The 24434-nt window shown below is 38.8% G+C and overlaps 1 protein-coding gene across 1 annotated transcript; it reads left to right on the top strand.

The window, feature by feature from the left end:
* Window positions 1-1132: 1132 nt before the first annotated feature.
* On the top strand, window positions 1133-23375 carry LOC142150549 (extracellular calcium-sensing receptor-like). Its single transcript, XM_075205747.1, has 6 exons — window positions 1133-1305; window positions 7358-7649; window positions 13832-14662; window positions 15729-15956; window positions 18659-18782; window positions 22474-23375. The coding sequence occupies exons 1-6, from the start codon at window positions 1133-1135 to the stop codon at window positions 23373-23375; spliced, it is 2550 nt and encodes an 849-aa protein (XP_075061848.1).
* Window positions 23376-24434: the final 1059 nt, after the last annotated feature.

Here is a 24434-nt window from a genome sequence, read left to right on the forward strand (position 1 = left end):
AGTGAAGTCACTATAAAATTCTATGAAATCTTATATATTTTACTAAATTGTAAAAAAAGAAAAACTAGTTGTCACCCCTCAAAGGCACTCTACAGTCACTCTAGCTTTTTAATTAGAGAAACACCTGTGGGTATATTAACTACACTGCGGGTTTGAAAAAGTGGAGATGTTGCCTATAGCAACCAATCAGATTCTAGCTGTTATTTTAAAGAATGTTCTAAATAAATGATAACTAGAATCTGATTGGTTGCTATAGGCAACATCCCCACTTTTTCAAACATGCAGTTTAGTAAATATATCCCCTGATATCTCCTCAGCCAAAAATAAGGATAAGCCAAGCAGCATTTTAAGATAAAAATGTAAAATTCTAAAATAAAACCTATAAATTTCCTCCTCATTATCATCATTGTTTATTTATATTGCACCTTAGTTTCCATATTGCCTGATATATGTGGCATACAAGAAAACAGAAAGTATAATAACTGGTACAAAAATTAATAGAATAAATCCCATAACATACAGAAAAAAATCAGCATCGGACATGACAAGGGTCATATGTGGATTCTTCAACCACAGAGACAGGTGCATATTTTATAAGCAGTACATACATACATACATACATACATACATGATGATATTATGAGGTGCAATGAAACGCGTAAGGTGTGCTTGATCTATTGTGGGGCTGCTCGAGCTCCGTTTACATTCTTTCATCTTCATCACTTCTCAGCCGAGCGATGTGGCGCTATAAAGAACACTTCCAACCTGCTAACACAGCTACAATTGGAGAGCCTCTAAACATCCTCCAGTGGATATCAGGGGAGAGGTGATTTACAGCTTCCAATAAGGACTTTCCTGCAGGGTCAGCTCTTGTCACACGGACCTGCACCTTCATAGGCGGCTTACAATCAGGTGGAACACAGGAACATCTTCCACCTAGGGAGCGTTCCTTTCCCTCTCTCCATTCAACATCAATTTCATGTCACCCTTTAAATTTGGTGGATCCTAGTACTCCAGATTCCCAAGACTACTCCAGCTGTAAAGAATATGATATTTCATTATACTTTACATGTAAGTATCGCTTGGTCTTTTTTTTACTACCGCTCACCCATGATGTTGAATCCACCGGTAAATGCATCAAGTGGCGGAGAAGCACCAGAGGGTGGAGGAGCAGCAGAGGGCAGTGGGTCAGCAGAGTGTGGAAGTGCAACAGAGGGTGAAGGTGCAACAGAGAGTGGAGAGGCAAAACAGAGCAGAGTGGCAGCAGAGAGCGTGGATGCAAAAGACAGTAAAGTGGGAAAAAGGGTAGAGGGACAGTAGAGGGTGAAGAATCAGCAGAGGGTGGAGGGATAGCAGAAGGCGTTGTGACAAAAAGAGGACATAGGGGAAGCAGAGGGCAAAGGGGCAGCAGAGGTACAAAAGAGGGCACATGGGCAGAAGATGGCATTGGGCCAGAAGGGTAAACTTGGGTTCGATAATGAGGGTAAACTTGGGGAGGATAACAAGGGTAAACTTGGGGCATATGGATATGAGGGGAATAATGTTGCATAGGGGCCTGAGGGAAGAAATGTACATAGAGGCAGGAAGGAGGAAATGTTCTATAGGGGATGGAGTGGAAACCGGTGTCATAGGGGAAGGAGTGATATCATGTGACATAGGGGAAGGAGGGGAAACATGTGGCATAAGAGCAGTAGGGTTACTGGTGACATACTGTGGAATGAATTTGGTGAGATGAGGTAAGGAAGTGTCTATGATTTGAAAAGTGTGAAAGAAAAGAGTGAGGGTTGTGTTCAATTGATTGGTGTTTGATTCCAAGTTTTTATTTGAGTCACACATGTCAGAATAAATTTTTTGTAGGTTCGAAGGCTGCCCACTGCTCTTTGCTTCCTCATCCAGGGTTCTAACTTCTTCAACATCACAGGTGTCCTCCACGGTGGCATCCTCTTCATCTTGTGCACCTTCCTCTTCAACTAACATTGTGGAAGAAAAAAAATAACATAAGCATCTATGTTTGGGTCCATAGCATCCACGTTTTTGCATTATATTAGTAGATTTCATAACATTTCATAACATTCTTTTATTTATTTTAAAAATATTTTGTTGAAAGTCTGTGTATATATTTAGGGTCATGTTTATCAAAAATTACACAAACTAATTGTATATTAAAAAAATCAAATCTTTGGCTTGAGGGGAATATTAGCTAGACATCCATGAAGATACTCAGTAATCTTGAAGGCCATGCCCAGATTAAACAATAGGCTGGCTAGGTTGCAGTACAAGTGCAAAGGATTTAGGAATTTCATTTGCATTTAAATTGGCAAGTGCTGGAAATGCAAGTGTATATTTCTAAAAACAAAAAATTATCTCTATTTTGGTGGGTGTGTTTATATTTATGTAATCAAAACATTAGTCTTTGGAATTCTTTATGCATGTATTGTCATCGGAAACTCACCACTGGGGGATAGTAGTGTGGTTAGGGAAGGGTGTGCTCTCGCCGGTGTCTATGTGGCCCACGATCTATATAGGCCAATGCTGTGGTCTCCAGGATACTAAGGCCCAAGGAAGCCGGGGGACTACTGACTGTCCCCCTATCAAGCCTATGGTGGTCTCTGAGCTTGTCCTTGAGGCAACGCTTAAAGTCCTGCCACCTGTGTGAAATTTTGCAATGTATACTGTCAAAAATCATTTTAAAAGACTTGTGCAGACATACATTTAGATAGAAATATATTGGGCCTAAATCACATACTAACAACAGAAAGCTACCAAGTGATAAACCTTTATTAAGACTTAAAGAAGGTAGAACAGTAGGAATGATAATGTACAAGTCTTTAAAATTAGCAAAGATGTTGGTCTGCCATAACTTGGACAATGTTTTTAGATTTTTTCAAATTTTAGAATAACTGTACTAGGTATACAGAGCACACTGTAATAACTTTATATAAAACAAAAAAATGCTGACCTCAGTCACCGATCTTTAAATTAGAGTCACGGCATTGACCTGCACAGTGATCACTTCCAATATTCGCTGTTAAGTTGGGGCAGAGAGCTGCCAGTTGGTTGGGTGCAGCCTCTCCACCTCCAGATGTATCAGCATTTCAACCCCTCTTGAGCTGAAATCTGACAGCTTCTGCTTAGATTGATATAAATTAACAGGATAACCCCACCATTTCAAGCACCTGCTATAGCCTATAAATTGATTGAGCAACTTCCACTTCTTTATCTGTCTGAGAGGCATGTTGGTGTCAGTAACTGAGGGGGAGTGCTGACATTGGATTGCTATTGGAGGCTTCTGGGGTACCTCTTTGGTAAGTAAGCTGTCAATTTAAAAACACATATGTATGGCCCAAATATATGGGACTCTCATTGTTTAGAGTTAGGACCACCCTATTAGCAAAAGCGCCGTGGAGTGGCGGGTGACTTTAACATACATTTGCAAATGTGTGCAACTAAGACTTTTGCATTTTTATCTACAGTAGAAATGGCAGATCTGTTGCTGGCTATAGCAGTGTGCTGGGGGATCTCTCTGTGTGTTTGTTCCTTTCAGGATAACCCCACCCTTTCAAGCACCTGCTATAGCCTATAAATTGATTGAGCAACTTCCACTTCTTTATTAGCCTCTGCTTAGAGTCAGATAATCGTGAACCTTGGATCAGCCATCACCAAACAATCCTAAACAGGGAAAAAAGTCAGTATTTACTAAAAAGTCTATCATTGTATATACGCTGTCCCTAATATGTCCTTGTACTCACAAATTGAAGGAAATGGAGGCCACACAGAAATAGCTGATTCTGATTCCAGCAAGCAGAAGCTGTATCACAAGTTTGTGATCACAACATGGCAGGGCTGAATGATTGCCTCTCCAGCTGTTATAATGGGTATGCAGGTGCGCTCTCCTGCGATTGCCTCTGTGTGTGAGTGGGTGAGCATTATCATGCCAATAATTGCCTGTGTTTGGCTGATTATTGTAATTGATTGACAGATGAAAATCAACCATTATAAATATGGTATAGAAGAGAACCGCGACTGACCTGCCCACACCCACACACGGCCTGAGAGCCAATCATAAAGGAGAGTGTTGAAAAGTGTCATTCACTTGCAAACACGCATTCTGCTACCATCACCAGAATGGAGCTCCGGGCCCTCTCTAGCATTAACAAACCCTTTTCTTGCCCCATCTTCTTGGTACATTAGTAACAGAGACAAAAATGCAGCCTGCAAAAGTTTACCTGCACCGGCAAGCAAAAGATTTTTCAACTCCAGCGGCACTGGAATGATTTTAGGAGGCGCATAGGGACATGAGGGGAGTAATTCTGGAGTGATATTAGAAGGTTTAGCTTCACAATTATTATTTTTTTCCCAGAGAATATTACTATTATATCTAGCCGATTACAAAGCTTATAATAACTTTCATTGCACAAAGTACAAGGCCTGCTATGTAATATTGATGTTGCAGAATCAGCATGTGATTAATATAAACCTCCCGGGTCAAGTCCATATGAAAGTGGTGTAGTGTAGGCATGTGTTTAATTTCGCCAATGATGGTTCTAGTGTGGTATTGGATATTTCATATTGCAATCTAACATTATCTGTATGTTTCTATGTATGTGTGAGACAAAGATAACATTTATTTAAAAACAAATGGGCCATATTTCTTCCAACAGAACGCCTACGCCGTCAACATCCAGAGGCGAGGTTGGAGGCCCAGGAGGAGGCGGCCCTTTCAGCACCACCCAACCAATCCCTTTCTCCACTCCCCGACCAATCCCTTTCCCTATTTTCCACACAGCAAGAGAACAGGGCCAATACCTGGGAGGGAGTCCTGGTGACAGTGGAGAAGTCCATGTGGGAGGAGTCAGGGCCATCCTAGGCATGTGCAGAAGTATGTAAGTATCTTGATATTTTAATGTTCTATAATTTAAAATATTTTGTTTTGCAGCATAAAAATGTAGCCCTCAGAAAGCCTTTCTTTCCCAAATGTGTCTTTCCCTAGGCCTAGTAAAAGATTGCCATTTCACAGGTGACTGACATCATGAGCCTAATAAGTGTTTGTTGCCAATCAATCCCCTCCCCAAAAAAATATCTGCATGTGCTTTCAAAATGCATTCTCTGGCTACCGCTATATTCAGCATAATATGAACCTTTGCAGAGAATGTGTGAACAAAGTACATCCATACCATTAAGATATGTGTTCAAAATGTCTTAAGATTACGATTGTAAATGTTTTTTTTTTTTATTTGTTTTTTCAGGCGCAGAACAAATACCACCGTCACGTTTTACAAAAGAAAATCCAGAAATATAAATATAAATATATATATATATATATATTAGAAAAATATTATTTTCAATCAGAATTTGATTTGCAGTTTGTTATTTACATTTCCAAGCAAAATTAGTTTATTAAAAATATATATATATTTATTGCAAAAAAATGTGTATGTTTTATTTTTGTTAAGAAAATGCGTATTGATATACACTGTTACCTTTGTGGTATGTTGAATATGGTATTTTTCCTATTAGGCAATATCATAGAGACATATGATGCACCTATCATACAAAGCTTTTAATGGGTGAGGGGCAGATCCAAACATACTACATATTACTGTTTTCATTATGGACAAAAATGAGGCCACTAGCTATCCCTTATGAGCCAAAAGCAGAATATAGATATTGAGGCTTTGCTCTGTCCAACTGGTATGAAGAACACCAATTTAATCATATAAAGGTATAGAGTATGTTGAATATGTTTTTTTTATATCATTCAATCTCACACAAACAGTGTACATACTGCATCATATAAATGGGTACTGTTATTATTATTATTATTATCTTTGACTTATAAGGTGCCACAAAGGGTCCGCAGCGCCGTTCATTACATATACAGAAAACAGAACCAAGACACAACATGATACAAAAATATATACAAACACAGGTGACAGGGTAAAGCAAATCAGATTATATTTGGGACAGATAGTGAAAGCGATGGTAGAAATCATCGAGAAGAAGGATAAAGCTTAAGAAGACAGGAAAAACAGGGCTAGCGAAGCAGGCCAAGAGGTACAGAGGGTGAAGGAACAGTAGAAGGAGCACACAAGGAAAGAGTGCCCTGCTCATGAGAGCTTAAATCCTAAAGGGAAGGGGGGACACAAATCGGGTGGTACTAACTGGGGGAGAGAGCCAGGACAAGGAAGTTAGGAGTAGGACTTATAGACTTGAATAAAGAAATGAGTCTTAAGGGCACGCTTGAAGCCTTTGAGAGTAGATGCTAACCTGATGGAACGTGGAAGATCTTTCCACAGCAGGGGAGCAGCCCGGGCAAAGTCCTGAAGGGTTAGTATGATAATTATGATAGTAAAACATTGCTATTATTACTGTCAGCTGATCCCTAATCACTCTCCTCTATGTATGCAATCACTCTCTTATTATGCTACAGGGTTTAATTTAAACAATTAGGTATCACTGACTGAGTGATATACAACACGTAAGAAAGATATAGATGGCTAACCAGGATTGTTCCACCCTAAATTAACTGTACAAAATAGATCAGTGTATCTACTCCTCACACTACATATTCCTCAATAGAGCACATAACCATTTCTATATAACACACTGGGAATTATTAAAAAATAAAGATCTCTAGCAACTAATTAATACATTAAAACCTAAGTTTTCAGTATATTAAGGAAGGAATGCATTCCTCTGCGTTCCTCTCTCAATCGCCAATTCAAATGTATGTCGTACCCAAATGTAAGTCTGCTGTTGAATTGGATAGAGGGGCAAATAAATAAATAAATTATTTAGTACCATATTCATCAAGGAATGTAATGCCTCTATTCGTTGGACCTTGAATACAGACGTGCATATGCCACGATGTACTTGCGCTTTTTAAAAAAATCGCACAATACGTTCCTTTTGCGCTCCTTCATGAATCAGGCCCTATGTGAACATCCCCCTTTTATGGGGTGTTCCAAGATCAGAAAGCGGGCGTACACCCTGAAATGCATTAGGATGGCAGTGGGTTCATTTGTGCAAATGAAGAGATTGCGTGTCTGTGCTTTTTGCCTTTCCAAATGAGCCATTATGACACTTTGCTTCTTCCATTGCTACATGTTGTAACAGTATATTCAATATGAAAGTTGGATGTTAAACACATGCTAAAAGCTGCATCACAATGTAATTTGCAGTTAGGCTGTATAAATGAATATAGCATTACCGGCCTCAATTTATGCTCCAACAGTTAAAATGTCTTTGAGTAATAAGATCATATTTTAGCAGATACTGTACAAACGGTAATGTAATATAAATAAAAATGAAGGAACAAAGGTAAAACGTCTTACGTAATCTTTTCTCTATCCTAAAGGTTCAGTTTGGAATTCTACCAACAGCTTCAGACTCTGATACACACCATTGAAGAGATCAACAGGGATCCCAATATTCTCTCAAATGTAACATTAGGGTTCCAGATGTACGACACATGTAATATACCTCATTATGAACTACAAGGAGCTTTACAATTCCTAACTGAGACCACCACACTCAGCTCCAACAGCCGGTGTAATACTAGATCATATTTTGCTGCCGTTATTGGTTCCAGACTTTCTGCAAACTCCATCATCTTGGCTCACGTTTTGGGGACTTTCACATACCCACAGGTGAGAAGTTTGAAGAACATGTATTTATAAACCATGAAATGATTTCTACTATTATAAATAAGTCACAATTCACCATATAATCAGCAAGTAAACATTATTACAAAAATATGGGACAAGTTTTTAGTGCAGTAAAATACCACTATGTGTTGGTAACACATTACTTTCCTCCATCTCTGGTATTGTTGATGGATGTGATTTGATTTGTTTAATTTTAGCAACTGTGTTTTAATGAGGTAGACAATGATATTATGGACAGGTGTTAAGGCATAGAATTATTTCTCAGCCTAATGTCATAGATATACAAAGCTTTTCCATTTGGGAAATTTTCAGTGAAATACCGTAAATGTAGCCTTGTCCCAAGAGTTTACTAACCTAGCATTCAGGCTATGCAGTGAGTCACCTGACCTCTTTACACACCTGGACACACGTCCACTCCTGCATACTCTTATTGGCAGAGAATAGTCAGTGGCCCATCATGGCAGCCTGAACCATCGCTCACTACCTTTTGGAACCAAAATGTAGTTTGGATACTCCACCCGTCCTCCAAGCTGGGAAGCAACTCTACGGAAGACTGCAAAGAGTAACTGGAGCCAAGCCAAAGATCGTAGGTTAGTAGCAAACACAAAGTGTCACAATACAGGCCAGGAGATCGGGGCAGGCAGGGAGCAAGAGTAGTACATATATCAAAGCCAAAGGGTCAAGGGCAGGCAGCAAACGAGAGTGGTTCAGATAACAAAGTCAAAGTATCAGGTATCAGGTGGTCAAATAAGCAGAGCTCAGACAGAGAGCAGGTACAGCTATTGTAGGGCAAAATCGCTATAACCGGCACAGAGGCTAAGCCCTCCCTTCCTTTTAAATAAAAGAGGGCCAATCAGAGAAGGAGAAGGAGCACACCACCAGCCTGCAATGGTGAATGCAATCGTGATTGCAAATGCAATCGCACTCCTTGGCTGCCTGTCAAACAGCTGAGGGTGGAGAAATACAGAAGCTTTTCGGCTGCCTTGGTAACAGCTGGGACGTAGAGAGGAGAAGTGGCATCGCCGCTGCCTGTGCAACAGCTTGGACAGAAGCATGAGCCATCGCAGCAGCGCGGCTGCTCAATTAGGATTTGGGGGCAATGAGCGACTCTTAACAGCAGCATAAAAGTGTAGTCCTCAAAAAGACTTTCTTATTGCCATTCCCACAGGTGTCTGACATCATGGGCCTAACACATGTATGTTGCCTATCAATACCCCTTTCCCATTAAATCTGCATATGCCTCGAAAAAGTAGTAGTCTCTCTGGTATAACATGAACCTCTGGAGAGAGTTTTACCTTAATGTACCACTTCTGAACTCTGCTGAGCTTTGAAAATGTGTTATCGAAGTACATTCATAGACCTAAGATATATTTTAAAAATGTAATAAGATTGAGATTGTAAAAAAACATGTTCTATTTTTTTTCCAGTCGACGAAGAAATACTACCCACCCAAGTTTACATCCCACCCACCCAATTTCACATCCAACCCAAATTGACCTCCAACCCGCCCAAGTACGCATCTCACCCTCCTAAGTTCACATCCCACCCACCCATGTTTTGTTTAAAAACTTAAAAATTATCAAAACAAATTCAAAAATATGTATATTCTTACATTTTTTTTTAGATTTTGCTTGTTAAATTTATTCTACAAACTATTTTATATAAAAGTTCTTTGTTTTTTGTGTGTTTTATTTTTGTCAATAAAATGTGTACCAAGGTAAAATTGTAATATAATGAAGGGACATTTGGAACATGACTGAATATATGAAATACATTTGTTCCTTTTGTCAGGATATTAACTGCAACACAAGGAACCAGGAATAAAAAGTATAGTTGCCCGTTACCTATTAGTGTGAGAAACAAGGTACAGTTTGTCTGGGTGATAATCATTTTCTTTCCTCACACAGTATATGGCAGCACAGCCATTATACCAATATTGTCACACAGTATATGGCAGCACAGCCATTATGCCCACACAGAATATGGCAGGACAGCCATTATAACCACATAGTATATGCAGCTCAGTCATTACAATCACACAGTATATGGCAGCACAGTCATTATAATCACACAGTATATGGCAGCACAGCCATTATGCCATTATCCCCACACAGTATATGGCAGGACAGCCCTTATAACCACACAGTATATGCAGCTCAGTCATTACAATCACACAGTATATGGCAGCACAGTCATTATAATCACACAGTATATGGCAGCATAGCCATTCTCCCACTATCATCATATACAGAGAGTGAAATAAGTATTAACACATCAACATTTTTCTCAGTAAATATATATTTAATGCGGCTATTGTAATAAAATTTACACCATATGTCAGCAACAACCCTTGCAATCCACACATGCAAAGAAATCAAACCATAGATGTCCATAAATTAAAGTTTTGTGTAATAATGTGAAATGACACAAGGAAAAAGTATTGAACACGCTTCCTGAAATTTATTTAATACTTTGTACAAAAGACTTTGTTGGTAATGACAGCTTCAAGACACTTCCTGTATGGAGAAACTAGTCGCATGCATTGCTCAAGTGTGATTTTGCTACATTATTCAACGCAAATAGTCTTCAAATCTTGAAGGTTCCGTGGGCTTCCTCTATAAACTCAGATCATTTGTTCTTTCCATAGATTTTAAACTGGATTCAAGTCAGGTGATTGGCTTGGCCATTCTAGCAGCTTTATTGTCTTTCTCTGAAACCAGTTGAGAGTGACCTTGGCTGTGTGTTTGGGATCATTGCCTTGCTCAAATGTCCAACTTTGTTTCATCTTCAGCATCCTGGTAGATGGCAGCAGATTTTTATCAAGAATGTCTTTGTACATTTTTCCCTTCATACTTCCTTCAATCAAATGCAGTCTGCCAGTACTGTGTGCAGAAAAATAGCCCCACACCATGATGTTCCCACCTCCAAACTTCACTGTTGGTATGGTGTTTTTGGGGTGATGGGCAGTGCCATTTCTCCTCCAAACATGATGTGTGTTATGGTATACAAAGAGTTCAATTTTGCTCTCATCTGACCACACTATTTTCTCCCAATATTTCACAGGCTTGTCCAAATGTTGTGCAGCAAACTTTAAACGAGTTTCAACATGTTATTTCTTCAGCAACGGAGTCTTGCGTGGTGAGCGTGCATAGAGGCCATGGTGGTTGAGTGCATTACTTATTGTTTTCTTTGAAACAATTTCTGAAGTTCTCCACAAGTGGTCATTGGTTCTTAGACAACTCTATCTGATATTCTTTTTCAATCCTCGTTCTTGCGAGGTGCACCTGGTTGTAGCTGGTTTATGGTCAAATGAAGTTCTTTCCACTTCCGAAATTATGACCCCAACAGTGCTCACTGGAACTTTCAGCAGTTTAGAGATCCTTCTGTAATCAATGCCATCAGTATGTTTTGTACAATAAGGTAGCGAAGGTCTTGAGAGAGCTCTTTGCTTTTACCCATCATGAGATGTTTCTTGTGTGACACCTTCGCAATGAGACACCTTTTTATAGGTCATCAGTTGTGGCTGAACCAGCTGGCAGGATTGCTTTCTAATTACTGATAGGTGTCTTGGCTTTCCATGCCTTTTTGCACCTCCCTTTCTTCATGTGTTCAATACTTTTTTCATGTGTCATTTCCCATTATTACACAAGACTTAATTTATGGACATCTATGTTTTGATTTGTTTGCATCTGTGGATTGCAAGGGTTGTTGCTGACATTTGGGGTAAATTTCATTACAATGGCCACATTAAAAATATGTTTACTGAGAAAAATGTTTATGTGTTCAACACTTATTTCACCCACTGTAAGTTTTTTTCATATCAGACAATATCATACAGACATCATTCATGCAGCATCTTACAAAGGGTTAATAAGCAGGGTTAGTATGAAATTATAACTATAAGAATAACACATGAGTGTAGGGAAGGAATTGCACGCCTGTACGTTCCGCTGTCAATTGGCAATACAAATGCATGTCGAACACAAACGTACGTCTGCCGGTGAATTGAATAGAGGGGCAAAAAATAACGCTCTGCTACCCTTGCGAGTTGTTAAGTCATGTAATTGCGTTAGTACCATAGTCATCGAGTAAATTAGTGCCCATATACGTTTGAATATGGATTCAACAAAATACTTTTCTTTAGATCCGCTCCTTTTTGAATACGGACGTCTATTCCATAACTGTCACATAATCTATTCCCAACAATCATTTTAGTCTACAGACAGACTTTCAATAGGGGCACTGAGCCAGTGAAAGTAACCAAGTATAAACACTAGGAAACACCAAGATCAGTTCTTTCACACTAATCAATCCAATTCCAGAGACGCTGAGTACATGCAAAGAGTCTGTTCATTGCTAGGCAACAAGACTTACTCTGAAGAGTAATGTGGAATCCCCCACAGACCCTGTAGCAGTTCCTGAACTCTGTTGCTATAAAATACAAATAATTTGACTATGTAGAGTAACATAAAACTGCAGATGAAAATTAGGAACATTAAATATCAGAGGTCACCTACAGTAAAGTTAGTATCCCACTAACATATAAACAAAACCTCACAGAAAACATCCTAACTTTAAATTATCATTCAAACCACAAAGATTTATAGTAGTCAGTCTACAAATGCACTGTAGTTCCAAGTGTAGTAAATATTTATCCCATCACCTCCTTTCCTAAGGGGTAGAAGAAGGTGGTTAATCAGGTAATATATATATTGATGTATGCTGTTGCCTTTATCTGCAAAGTGTCTCGTCAATGATAAGTTCTTAAAGTTGCCATGTTGGCCAACTTCTCCTTTAACATACAAGAATTTGGACCAGGTAGAGGAACTATAGACACAAGGCAAGAGTGATTGGAGGAAGGGTGTGACTAAATCAAAAAGATATATACAGTGGAGATCAAATGGATGTAGACCCTTGTCCCAAAGGACCAAATGCAACCTTTAAGTGCAAACATTGGTCAAGTAGGCCTTAGGGTCAACAATATAGGTGTGTTATATTTAACCGTTTTATATACACATTCCACCCATCCCGTCAGTCCATTGCTTAAATGCACCTCTCGGTCCTTCAGGCTAACATTCTAAAGGACGTGGGTTGCTCCATTTCCATCACACACTAGATTGTCAGCTCTTTTACATCTACCACAACAGTTCCCTAACATCATCTATTATTTAATCTTATCAAGTGAATTAATTATTATTATCATTGTTATTTATGTCAAGGTGGTGCAGTCAAAGTACACAATACATATAGATAATAAGGCGGTAACATTTAAAGTAAATAAGTGCTTATTGTTTACAAGTGGGACAGTGACAGAAAATTAGCAGTGCACAATAAAGTCAATCAAAACATACATGTTAAATGCATAATAGTCAAGGTAAGTTTTTGTTTGCTGTGGGGATGTTTCAATACACAAGACATATGCACTGTTAATTTAGAATCACTGTTTTCAAGGATAATTATGTAAGGGGTACTTTCTAAATGCTATCAGTCTTTATGGAAATATGCAGCGTAGGCTCCACTCTCTATATTAAAATGGGCATACTTTACGCTCAATGCACCTCTGCTTTCTTTGTTGAGTTTGGTGTAGGTATGTCTGATTTACACCTGAGGTAAAACAAATTCATTCGCTAGTGTTTTCAAGCATCCAAAAAAATTATGTATGCAAATAAATTTTTATGTGCGCTTTTTTATACATACGTTTCACACATATGCGTCCAGCTCTACATTAGCCTCTAGGTGGCAATTAGATAAATGAAGAAGGTTTGCTTTGCAAATGAAAGAACAGTGTTGTACTTGCTTAGTGGTTAGCACTTCTGCCTCACAGCACTGGGGTCATGAGTTCGATTCCAGACCATGGCCTTACCTGTGTGGAGTTTATATGTTCTCACCATGTTTGTGTTGGTTTCCTCCGGGTGCTTCGGTTTCCTCCCACACTCCAAAAACATACTGGTAGTGTAACTGGCTGCTATTAAATTGCCCTTAGTCTCTCTCGGTCTGTGTGTGAGTGTGTGTTAGGGGATTTAGATTGTAAGCTCCATTGGGCAAGGTGTGAATTCTCTGTGCAACGCTGCGGAATTAGTAGCGCTATATAAATAGATGACGAGATTCAAAGATTTACTATGTTCTATCTGAATGTGTATAATATCACTTTTTTCTACTTTCAGATCAGTCCATATTCAAGTGTTTCCCTGCTCAGTAACCAGAAAATGTTTCCATCTTTCTTCAGGATTTTTCCAAGTGATAAATTACAGTCTATGGGACTGGCCCAGCTTGTTTTGAGCTTTGGATGGACCTGGATTGGTCTTGTAGCTACAGACAATGATTATGGTCTTCTTGGAATTCAGCCGATAAAACAAGAAATAATAAAGGCTGGAGCATGTGTAGCTTTTACCGAATATATTCGTCTAGGTCAACCAAATAACAATGCTCCACATATAGTCAAGGTTATTAAGGAGTCAACAGTTAAGGTGGTTGTTGTATTCTCTGCTGAAGCTGATTTTGTTCCTATTGTGAATGAAATGTTGAAACAGAACATTACAGGGAGGATTTTTATAGGAAATGCGGGTTGGTCCAGGTCTCCCTTATTATCAGTAATAAAATATTTTCAGATCTTATCTGGAAGTCTTGGTTTAGCTGGTGTTGAAAATGAGGTCCCAGGAATAAGTCAGTTCCTCAGCAAGATACATCCCTCAGAGTCTATGGGGGAGAACTGGGTGAACTTGTATTGGGAAAAAGTTTTCAATTGCGAATTTCTTTATGGGAAAAACCTTACTGGTTCTTCGCAGACCATAGTAAAAGAATGCACAGGAGAAGAACATTTAGATGATGTGAAGAACAGCTCCACCTACATCATCAGCTTAAAATATTCTTATTACACATATACTTCTGTAACTGTTTTGGCTAAAGCTTTGGAAGATCTGAAAAGTTGTAAGAAGGGTGAAGGGCCATTTTCTCGTGGAAACTGTGCAGACATTTGGAATTTCAAACCATGGCAGGTAATTTTACGCCAAAGATTTAGAAGGAAAATACGATTATATAAAAACAGTATGTCCACATATACTATTTATGATTGCCAGGTGTTTGGTTGTATAAAACAGCATTTTCAATTTAGTAACAACTGATTGATTCAATATTGTGGAACAACAAGTAAATTTCTCCTTTCTCGCCGCTCCTCTTCTGTGTCCCCCCTCTACCAATCCCTTCACTGGCTCCCCTTGCCCTACAGAATCCTGTTCAAGCTCCTCACTCTTTCATACAAGGCCCTCGCCAACTCCACAGCACCCTACATCTCCACCCTCCTCTCTATTCATGCTCCATCCCACCCTCTCCGATCGGCCAATGATCGTCGCCTCTCTTCCCCCCTGATCACCTCCTCCCACCCGCGTATCCAAGACTTCGCCCGCGCTGTCCCCCTCCACTGGAACAAGCTCCCTCCCTCCATCAGAACTTCCCCTATTCTGTCCAATTTCAAATGGGCTTTAAAAACCCACCTTATTCTTAAAGCCTTCCAGTCTCCCACTTAACTCCCTACTTTTTCTTCTGCCTCTTCCCCTTCATTCCCCTTCCCTTATCCTTATCCTCTGTTCCTCCTTCTCTCCCTCTCTCCCCCGTGTCTCTCTGTCTGTCTACCCCACCCCTTAGATTGTACACTCCTTTGAGCAGGGTCATCTCTCCTCCTGTCTTCACCACTTTTAACTCTGCTCTCCAGCTGCCTAGCCCTCCTCCCCGAGGACCCTCTTCCCCTCTTCCCCTCTTGCTCCCTCCTCTCCCCTCTGGCGGTCTCCCTGTCATCCGTGCCCTCCCTCCTGGGCTCCGTCGTATGCGGACCTTCCCCTCTCCCCTCCCCCGCCTCTCTAGCTGTGCTTTGAGCTCACTGAGTTACTGTGCTTATTGTTTACTGTACTGTGCTGTCTCACCTCGTATTGTAATTTTGTTTGTCCCTGTAGGTGCTACGGACACCTAGTGGCGCCCTATAAAGAAAAATTAATAATAATAATACATTTAATTTATTATTTCTGTTTCTGTCCACAAATAAACTTCTTATTCTCCCAATCTTCACAGCTCACCTACTATATCAGGAAAGTTAGGCTCAAACTAAGTAGTGGTAATTACTTTTACTATGAGAAGAATGGAGACCTTCCTTCAGTCTATCATCTTGTGAACTGGCAACTGAGTCCAGAAGGGACTGTAAAGCAGATTCAGATCGGAAACTATAGCCCTACAGCAAATCCTGATCAATCTCTGGCCATCAACTCAAGTCTGTTGTTGTGGCCTATGGGAGGACGACAGGTGAGACCCCAGATCAAGCCCCAGGTCATCTGCACATGTGTATTATTATTCAAATATTTTTCTGCTAATCTATGGGCCTGATACATGTGAATCAAGTGGCTAATTGGTAGAGGGGTATGTACCAATCTTCTATATCAAATTATGAAAGACAACAAAAGTTTATGTACATATATCAAATATGTACCAGTCTGCTAGTTTATAGTGAAAAGAAGTTTAAATAAGTTTTTTATAACACAATTTTAAAAAAATGTGCGAGAAATAAATATACACATGTAGCATAATAATTTTAACATGAACAATTTATCCCTGTCTAACTTGTTAAAGACCAATATATTTCAGTTATCTAATGTGAAAATATATGTACAAAATGTTTTGTTACAAATAAAACTAAAAACATTTATAAATGCAGCTCCACAAAAAAATTAACAAGTCAAACTTGTTTATACAAAATCTTCTACTATATGTTGTAGGAATGAAGCTTCTCATTACGTTGTTTTCAGTCTCTTCAGATATTTTCCCAGATTTTTTGTTAAGTTAAAAAGCACAAATCTATGTAAAAACACTAGTAATATGGAAAACATAAAATAATAATAATAATACTACTACTAATAATAATAATAGTAATAAAATAATATTGGGCAAAACTGCACTTAATAGCATATCTAAATAAACTTGAATGCATTCCTTTATATATAAGAATGCAAACACTGGAGTAACAAATAATGCATGTATAAATTAAAGTGTAGTGTTTGCATATTGAGTCCTTGAACTTAATAATAATAAAAAAGCAATAAAATCTTCCTCTAAAAAAGGGAATCCAATACCTATAAACACCCTAATGGTTTATGTCTTTGCTTCAAACCACAAAACACCATTACATGTGTAAACCATATTCAGAACAAGATCATAAATAATGATAAACAAGCATTTTACTTTGGGAAAAAATGATGGTCACATATTTATTGATTTTTACATAAGAAATTGGTGGCAAGAAGAAAAGAGTGTCGGTCAGCTCAAACTATGTGTACCCTCCGGTGCCTCCTGAAAAGGCAGGATCAACACATACAGCCATTTTAATTAAAGGGGACAATGCTCCGTGGCCCAACTCCTCTCAAACCCTCACTGGTTGCTGATTACTGATCTATACCGTCTAGCGAGTGATGATCCAAATAACACAACCTCGGGGTTTGTTTCATTCAGCTTTATTTGGGCTTCAGTCCTTTAAAGAGCCACTACTTAAATAAAATAGTTTGAATCAAAAGAGTTCAATATCACAACCATCCGGAGGCTGAAATGTCAGCCGCCTGTTTTGACTTTATGAATGAAAGAGTTATTTTAAAAGTGTATGAACAAGGCTGGTTTTCCTCCAAACAGCTTGAGAATTCAAGCCCATTTGCCTGGAGTAAAAAGCTGTGCACCTACCTGTAAAATGGGGAACACATCCCAAAATACAGGGAGACAAGGACAGTGAGACATACACTTATCTGTCAATACCCCACATGCATTTATTGGCGTTTTTGCTCTGTTAGGTTAATTGTTTTTTTTATTTCCTGCTTGGTAACTGACAGTATTTTTTGTTTTTGTCTACTGTATACTAAGTATGCCAGTACGGATGGGCCCATTCAATTTGAAGAGTCCTGTATTATGTACCCAGGATATATGTGTCACAAAACTAGGCGTAATCAATAGGATTCTTTGCAGTCTCTGTGGTTTGACTGAACCCACCTCTGAGGCACAGAGTCTAACAAGGTGAACGTGTTCGCCAAGGATCCCACAAGGAGGTTTGGGCTTTGCTTGTTCACCCCGCAGGTCATGGTTTTCCGGATGAGTACTTGGTGAGACCAATTTGAGAGAATGGATTGTCAACAAGGAGAGTTCTGCATACAACGGAACCCTGGATACAAGGATCTGCTGTATAAAAGAGGTTACTTGATACCCCTATACTGAGATCAGCTGAGAAACAGATGAAGCTGGTCAGTAGAAAAGATACAGATACCAGGATACCAAGATTAGCTCTGAAGCATATGATGCTGCGTAACAGGATCATTAGAAAATATATGGATACAGGATACCAGGATTGCAGAATACCAGGATACCAGGATACCAGGATGCAGAGACGCAATATAGCAGAATAACAGGTAGCCAAATATTCCAGCAGCAAAATCGGGTACAGATCTGGCATCATCTGTCCTGCCCAGATGCATTAAAATTTGGGGGAATGAGGGGGAGTGAAACTCCATCAGTCTAGGACTGAATACAGAAGGATGTAAAAGGAAGGATGTAAAAGAAGGGTCTGCGTATGCTCAGAACCGAATCCAAGATGGCGTCCGCCAACAAAATAAACAGTTCATCATTTTAAAAAAAAGTACAGTCCTTCGGTAATAGAAGTAGAATGTGCTGGTTGCTCCTAAAATACACAGCAATATATATATAGTCCTCATATAACCCTGTATTATTGCAAAAAAAAGTTTTAGCATTGAACTAGTCCATAAACTAACCAGTGTGTAACTAGAATGTATATAGTACTTCTGGTATTTATTGCAAGTAAATAATGCTCCAATAATCTAGCAGAAAACATTATTGAGTTATCCCCCAAAACAGACCTCCTTTAATGTTTGCTTCCACTAGACTTATATAGTAAAATGTTTTTGTCTTTTTTATAAAAAAAAAGCATTACCATACTAAAATGATATTATCCCCAGGTCCCTCGCTCGGTCTGCAGTGAGAGTTGTCCTCCAGGATTCAGGAAGGCTACTAGAACAGGACAACCTGTCTGCTGCTTTGATTGTGTCCAATGTCTACAAGGAGAAATATCTAACCAGACAGGTAAGTCAAGGGTTTTCTGATCTACCCAGAAATAGTAGAGACATTGGAACTGAAAAATCCCATTCTTCTGGAGGTGACATTAGATGATCTGTGTAAAAAAATTATATAAATGCATTCTCCAAAAGTGTGTTAGATTCACAAAGCATATTAGCAAACCTCTCAACATTTAGATGTGCAAAGTTTTGACAAATTTTGAGCCCAATTCAATCTTGCCAAACCCTACCCCAAACCAGCCAAAATCAACCACTTTAGGGCAAAACTCCAACCTGTTTCATGAAAAGCTCCACAACATTCGAGGTCTGCAAATTGGGATTGTCCAGCTAAAATTTAGATAGTTTTGAAGCTTGTACTGGAGTCCTTGTACTACTTTGTAAGTAATATGAAGCAGAATTATACATAGCAGTGTGCCTATATCATATCTTGTATCATGACTCCAAACTACCTACAAATACAAGGGCTTGTATGGACCCATTACAGCTCCAACTTATTATAATTTACACTCTGTACATTTAAAGATTGATAAGTGTGGGTGTGGCAAGAGATATATGTTCATCCTTAAATTATTATGAGGATCCATCTGGCAGGAGATTTTTTTAATAGATAGCAATTTTTATTTTATTGACGTTTATATAGCTAATGTAACTTTTGTATTACAAAATGTTACAGTTTTGCCCTGTGTTTACATCATGATAAACACATGGACATGGACTATTATATAGCTAGGTGTGGTAATATGTATAGTCAAATTCCAGAACCAAATTGAGTAATCTGTTATTCAGTAACTTTTTAGTGCTTAAGCACAATATAGGATCTAACGCTCAGTTCTAAAACTTTGTCTAATTATTCATATTTGTAGTGATCTTCCAAGTCTGAAAAATGAAATCATGCGACACTTCCCATGATGGCATTTAAAAAAGGCAACATGTTAATTCATATTGGCTTTACTAACTCACATTCAGAGCATTAGTTTAACTTACACTTACTCCATCTGTAGCATTAGTTCCTCATAACAATGTACATACACTATTTAGAGTTAAGCATATTGTTGAAAGTTGATCTCTTATTTTTCACCTTATATCACATTTTGATGTAGTATTTCACCAACAGAATTTTGCATTTTCCAGTCCTCCCCCAACCACACCACAAAACAGCATCACCCCTTAAGTTATAGTCATCCATATATATATATATATATATATATATATATATATATATATATATATAGAAAGAAGAAGTTTGTTTGTTTGTTGGTCAATATCTTGGCCACCCCTCCACCGATTGGGATGAAACCAACACAAGATGGTCCAGTTGGATCCTGGCCAGGTTTTAAGGGGGTTAGGGATCCAGTCGGACCTCCCTTTGGTGTATGCTGGGCTGAACTTTGACCCGGGGAGCCTGTTCTGAGCTTTCCACTGGATGGACTTGGACGAAAACTTCACAGACTGGTAACATTGGATCCCAGAAAACATACTAGGGGGTTGAGGCCTAGATTGGATCTCCTGTTGGTGTACGCTGGCCAGAACTTTGACCCCGATGGTAGTTATTTTCGTGATGACTACATCTCCGACATTACTTTAAACGACTGGAAAATTCTGATGCTTACAATGTACACATGTTGTAAAGGAAAAGACATTTAACGTATCCGACAGGTGTGCTACAATGCTGGCAGTGAGGATTCACGTCACTTAACATAGCGACAGAGAGATGGACAATTCTAAAGCGGAAATGCCAGGACCCGGGTATAGATTATCTAAAAAACTCTTAGGTTTACAGTTAGGGTTAGAAATAGGGTTAGGATCAGGTTTAGTGTTAGGTTTATGGTTCCAGTTAGGGATAAGGTTAGGGTTAGCATTAGGGTTTGCTGCCGGGTCCTGGCATAGCCGCTTTAAAACCGGCAATCTCTCCGTCGCTAAGTTAAGTAACGCGATTCCTCACTGCCAACATTTTGTGTTGTCGCACATTTTAGCACACCTGTTGGATATGTGTCACGGTTCAAATACAAAGTATAGTTCAAGAGCCAGGAATGAGGTGAAAACACAATGTTTATTGCTGGAATTACAACCTGATGGTGTAATACTGAGCATACAGGAAAATGCAGGAATAAATACTGGGTAGATGACTGATGTAGGTAAGTGGTGATACGGAGAGATCCCAGGTAGCAGGTAAGCAGTGATATGGAAAATCCCAGGCAGCATGAAAACCACAAGCACAGCAGAAGGCAGAAACAACAGAATGCAACAACAGGATGTGACAACAATAACCAGCAATGTATGCTGGGAATGACAGGTATAAATGAGAACACACCCAGATGCAAGGAATAATTGGTGAGCAGGTTAACCCCTAATGCAAACAATAAGGCACAATAGCAACACCTCTGATGAATGGAGGTACTACCAATACAAATACAATAATAAGGACAAAAAGGCAGGTGCTGCCAGGCAAAGCAGCATGTAATGCATAAGCTTGCAGGCAGATCCTGACAATATGTTAGCTTGTCTTTTTGGTGGTAAATCTTTACAACATGTGCACATTGTAAACAACAGAATTTTCCAGTTGATTATAGTAATGTAGGAAATGTAGACATCAGAAATACGTACCTCACACTTTCACCCAGGGAGCCTGTTCTAGGTCTTCCACTGGATGGAGTTGTATGACATTTAATATAAAAACAAAAACAACACTGGGCAGCCACCTTAATGGTGTGTTGGGAGAGCCTGCTAGTTATTTACCAGTTACATCCAACTCATAAATAACTTAATGTCTTAAAGATTTAAACCCGGGCAACACTGGGTGCTTCAGCTAGTAGATTATAAGTCCGGTGAAATGCATTATTGTAAATGCAGTGCAGTATAGCTTTCCATAGATTGTAAATCAATAGTGGAAACCTACTAAACAGCCTGTTCCCCAGCAGAACTTTTGCCACAGCTGTGTTCATCATAATACTGTATACACAAGTTGACTCAGACTACCAGTGATAGATGCACAATGCAACATATTAGATCTGCAAATATTGTTGCCTTTTTCTGGCCTTGTACATAATTTCTGAGGCTTGTTGAAATGTAGGACAATACAGCATATTGTCTGGGTTGATAAAATATTTTATTTAGAATGATTGGTGGAGGGGAAAACGTGCCATTTATTATGACGCATGAAATTGTATACCAGTTTATGCTTAGATACTAAAAGAATATTTTTCAGAACAAGATTTCAAAATGTCATTTTTTTCCTTCTCTTGTCCATAGTCTTCAGCTTTATCTACCACCACTCTGTTGTCAACATAACTGAGGTGTGATCATTCTCTCACAATGCAGTTTCTTGGAGGTGTCACTTAGTGGCAGAGAATACGAATGACACTGCAAAGTCAGGAAAGGACTAAAAAATAGGACAGAAAGCCAGCAAACATGTGGAAGGGAAATAGCTCTAAGTTGCACTTAGACTCCTCCAATTTAATATACAATATAAACAAACTCTATATCAATTTGACTAAAACTAATCTATTTAAATTTGCTCATTATAAAAAATTGCATAAACTGAACTTAAAACACTGTTTTATGTATTCTTATACTTTATAGTGTTAGTAGGTGTATGAGATCAATTTTATATTCTCAGACCCAATGTTTCCTTTAAATATCACTCAACACATTAATGACATGTAGATGTGTACCGGTACCATGTATGTTCTATCTTTCAGATTCAATTACCTGCATACGGTGTCCTTGGGATCAGTGGCCAAATCCTGAGAAATCTAGATGTCTCCCAAAATCAATGGAGTTTCTATCCTATGAGGATGCATTGGGAAGAACTTTAACTACAACCAGCATAATATCTTCACTTATTCCTGCTCTTATTTTGAGGCTTTTCATCTTGCATAGACAAACACCTATAGTGAAAGCCAATAATTACTCTCTAAGTTGTCTTCTATTGATGTCACTGTGTCTCTGCTTTTTGTGCTCTCTAGTATTTATAGGTTACCCCGACTACCAGAAATGTCTCCTACGTCAGGTATTATTTGGCCTGGCCTTCACTTTGTGTGTCTCAAGCATTTTAGCTAAGACTATTATGGTGGTGTTTGCTTTTATGGCCACTAGACCAAGCAGCAATCTGAGGAAATGGACCAGTCCCCAAGTGTCCTACATGATTGTTTTTACCTGTTTCCTTCTACAATTCATCTTATGCATCACTTGGTTATCTGTAGCATCTCCATTTCCACAATATAACACTAATACTAAACCTGAACTCATTATTGCTGAGTGTAATGAGGGGTCACCTATTGCATTCTGGACCATGCTAGGTTATCTGTTTCTTCTGGCCACCATTAGTTTCATTGTTGCCTTCCTGGCTCGAAAACTTCCTGACAACTTCAATGAGGCCCAGTTTATTACTTTCAGCATGTTGGCCTTCCTCAGTGTCTGGGTGTCTTTTATCCCAGCGTACCTCAGTGCTCAGGGTAAATACACTGTGGCCATGGAAATCTTTGCAATTTTGGCATCCAGTTGGGCTCTGGTGATCTGTATGTTTCTTCCTAAATGTTTCATCATAGTGTTCAGACCAGATAAGAACTGTCGCCATCTTATAATGAAAAATAAAAATTAAGATAGTATCAACAGCTCTGCACAGAATAAAGATTCATAAATATAAAATACATAACAGCACAGAACATTGATAAACAATATAATTTATTTATTTATGAATTAGCCCATGAATGGACTTTTGTGTCTCCGAATAATGTTTAATAGTGATGAAATCTACTTTACAGTATTTCTGAGAAAAATAAATGATTATGCTTGAAGATGATTATAGTTATTTCTGATATAAATAATCAAAATGGTAACAATTGGATTAAAACGACCATGGATTTTTAGGCTCTTATTTTCTATATTCTATTTTCCACATACTATCTATTTATGTGTATGTGTATATGTGTAGATATCAGATGATAAGTGGACTTTCAGAGAGCATTTATAGCTTTTCAGGTTGGTAGTGAGTCTGATAAGTCAAGGTAAGGAATTCCATCAGAAGGTGGTGGTGAGGGAGAAGTACTTTGAAAGGGAGAAGGATTGAAATGTAAAAAGGGGAGTTGCTGTTGAGGACAAATTGTTGTTGAGGATGAGGATTTTTAATTGCACTCTGGAGAGTATGCAAAATTTTTTCTCAAAAATTCAAGGAGGATTCTATCTGTAGTACTTAAACTTTCAGTCTATTTTTGGAATTTTGCAGAACACCTTAACAAATACAGCACATATATAATCTTCCATGCCCTCAATTGAAGCAAGAGATTGAAATTCAACCCTCTATATGCTTCAGCAATTTGAGGAACAGCAAGAATAGATCAAGACCTACACAGAAAACCAGGATATTTTAATTATTATTACATAATAATATTTTCTATGATAACAGGGCACTACTTTCTTACATAAAACAAGGGGAACAGTTGCAATGCACACTTGTGGCACTACAAGTGACAGCATGTGTTGTACCCCATGTGTATGCACTACAGTTTTACGGTATTTTCCTAATACACACTGGTCAAGGTTACCAGGAGGGGTCTAGTGCTATTCAGCATCTGGCTGGTCAGTTCTAGGTAAATGGGCCTGATTGTTGGTTCAGGCCCACCAAGAGGGCTGAGCCCAATGCTGAATAGCACAGGTCTCC

Source organism: Mixophyes fleayi, chromosome 4 (assembly GCF_038048845.1).
Source record: "Mixophyes fleayi isolate aMixFle1 chromosome 4, aMixFle1.hap1, whole genome shotgun sequence".
Taxonomy (NCBI): Eukaryota; Metazoa; Chordata; class Amphibia; order Anura; family Limnodynastidae; genus Mixophyes; species Mixophyes fleayi.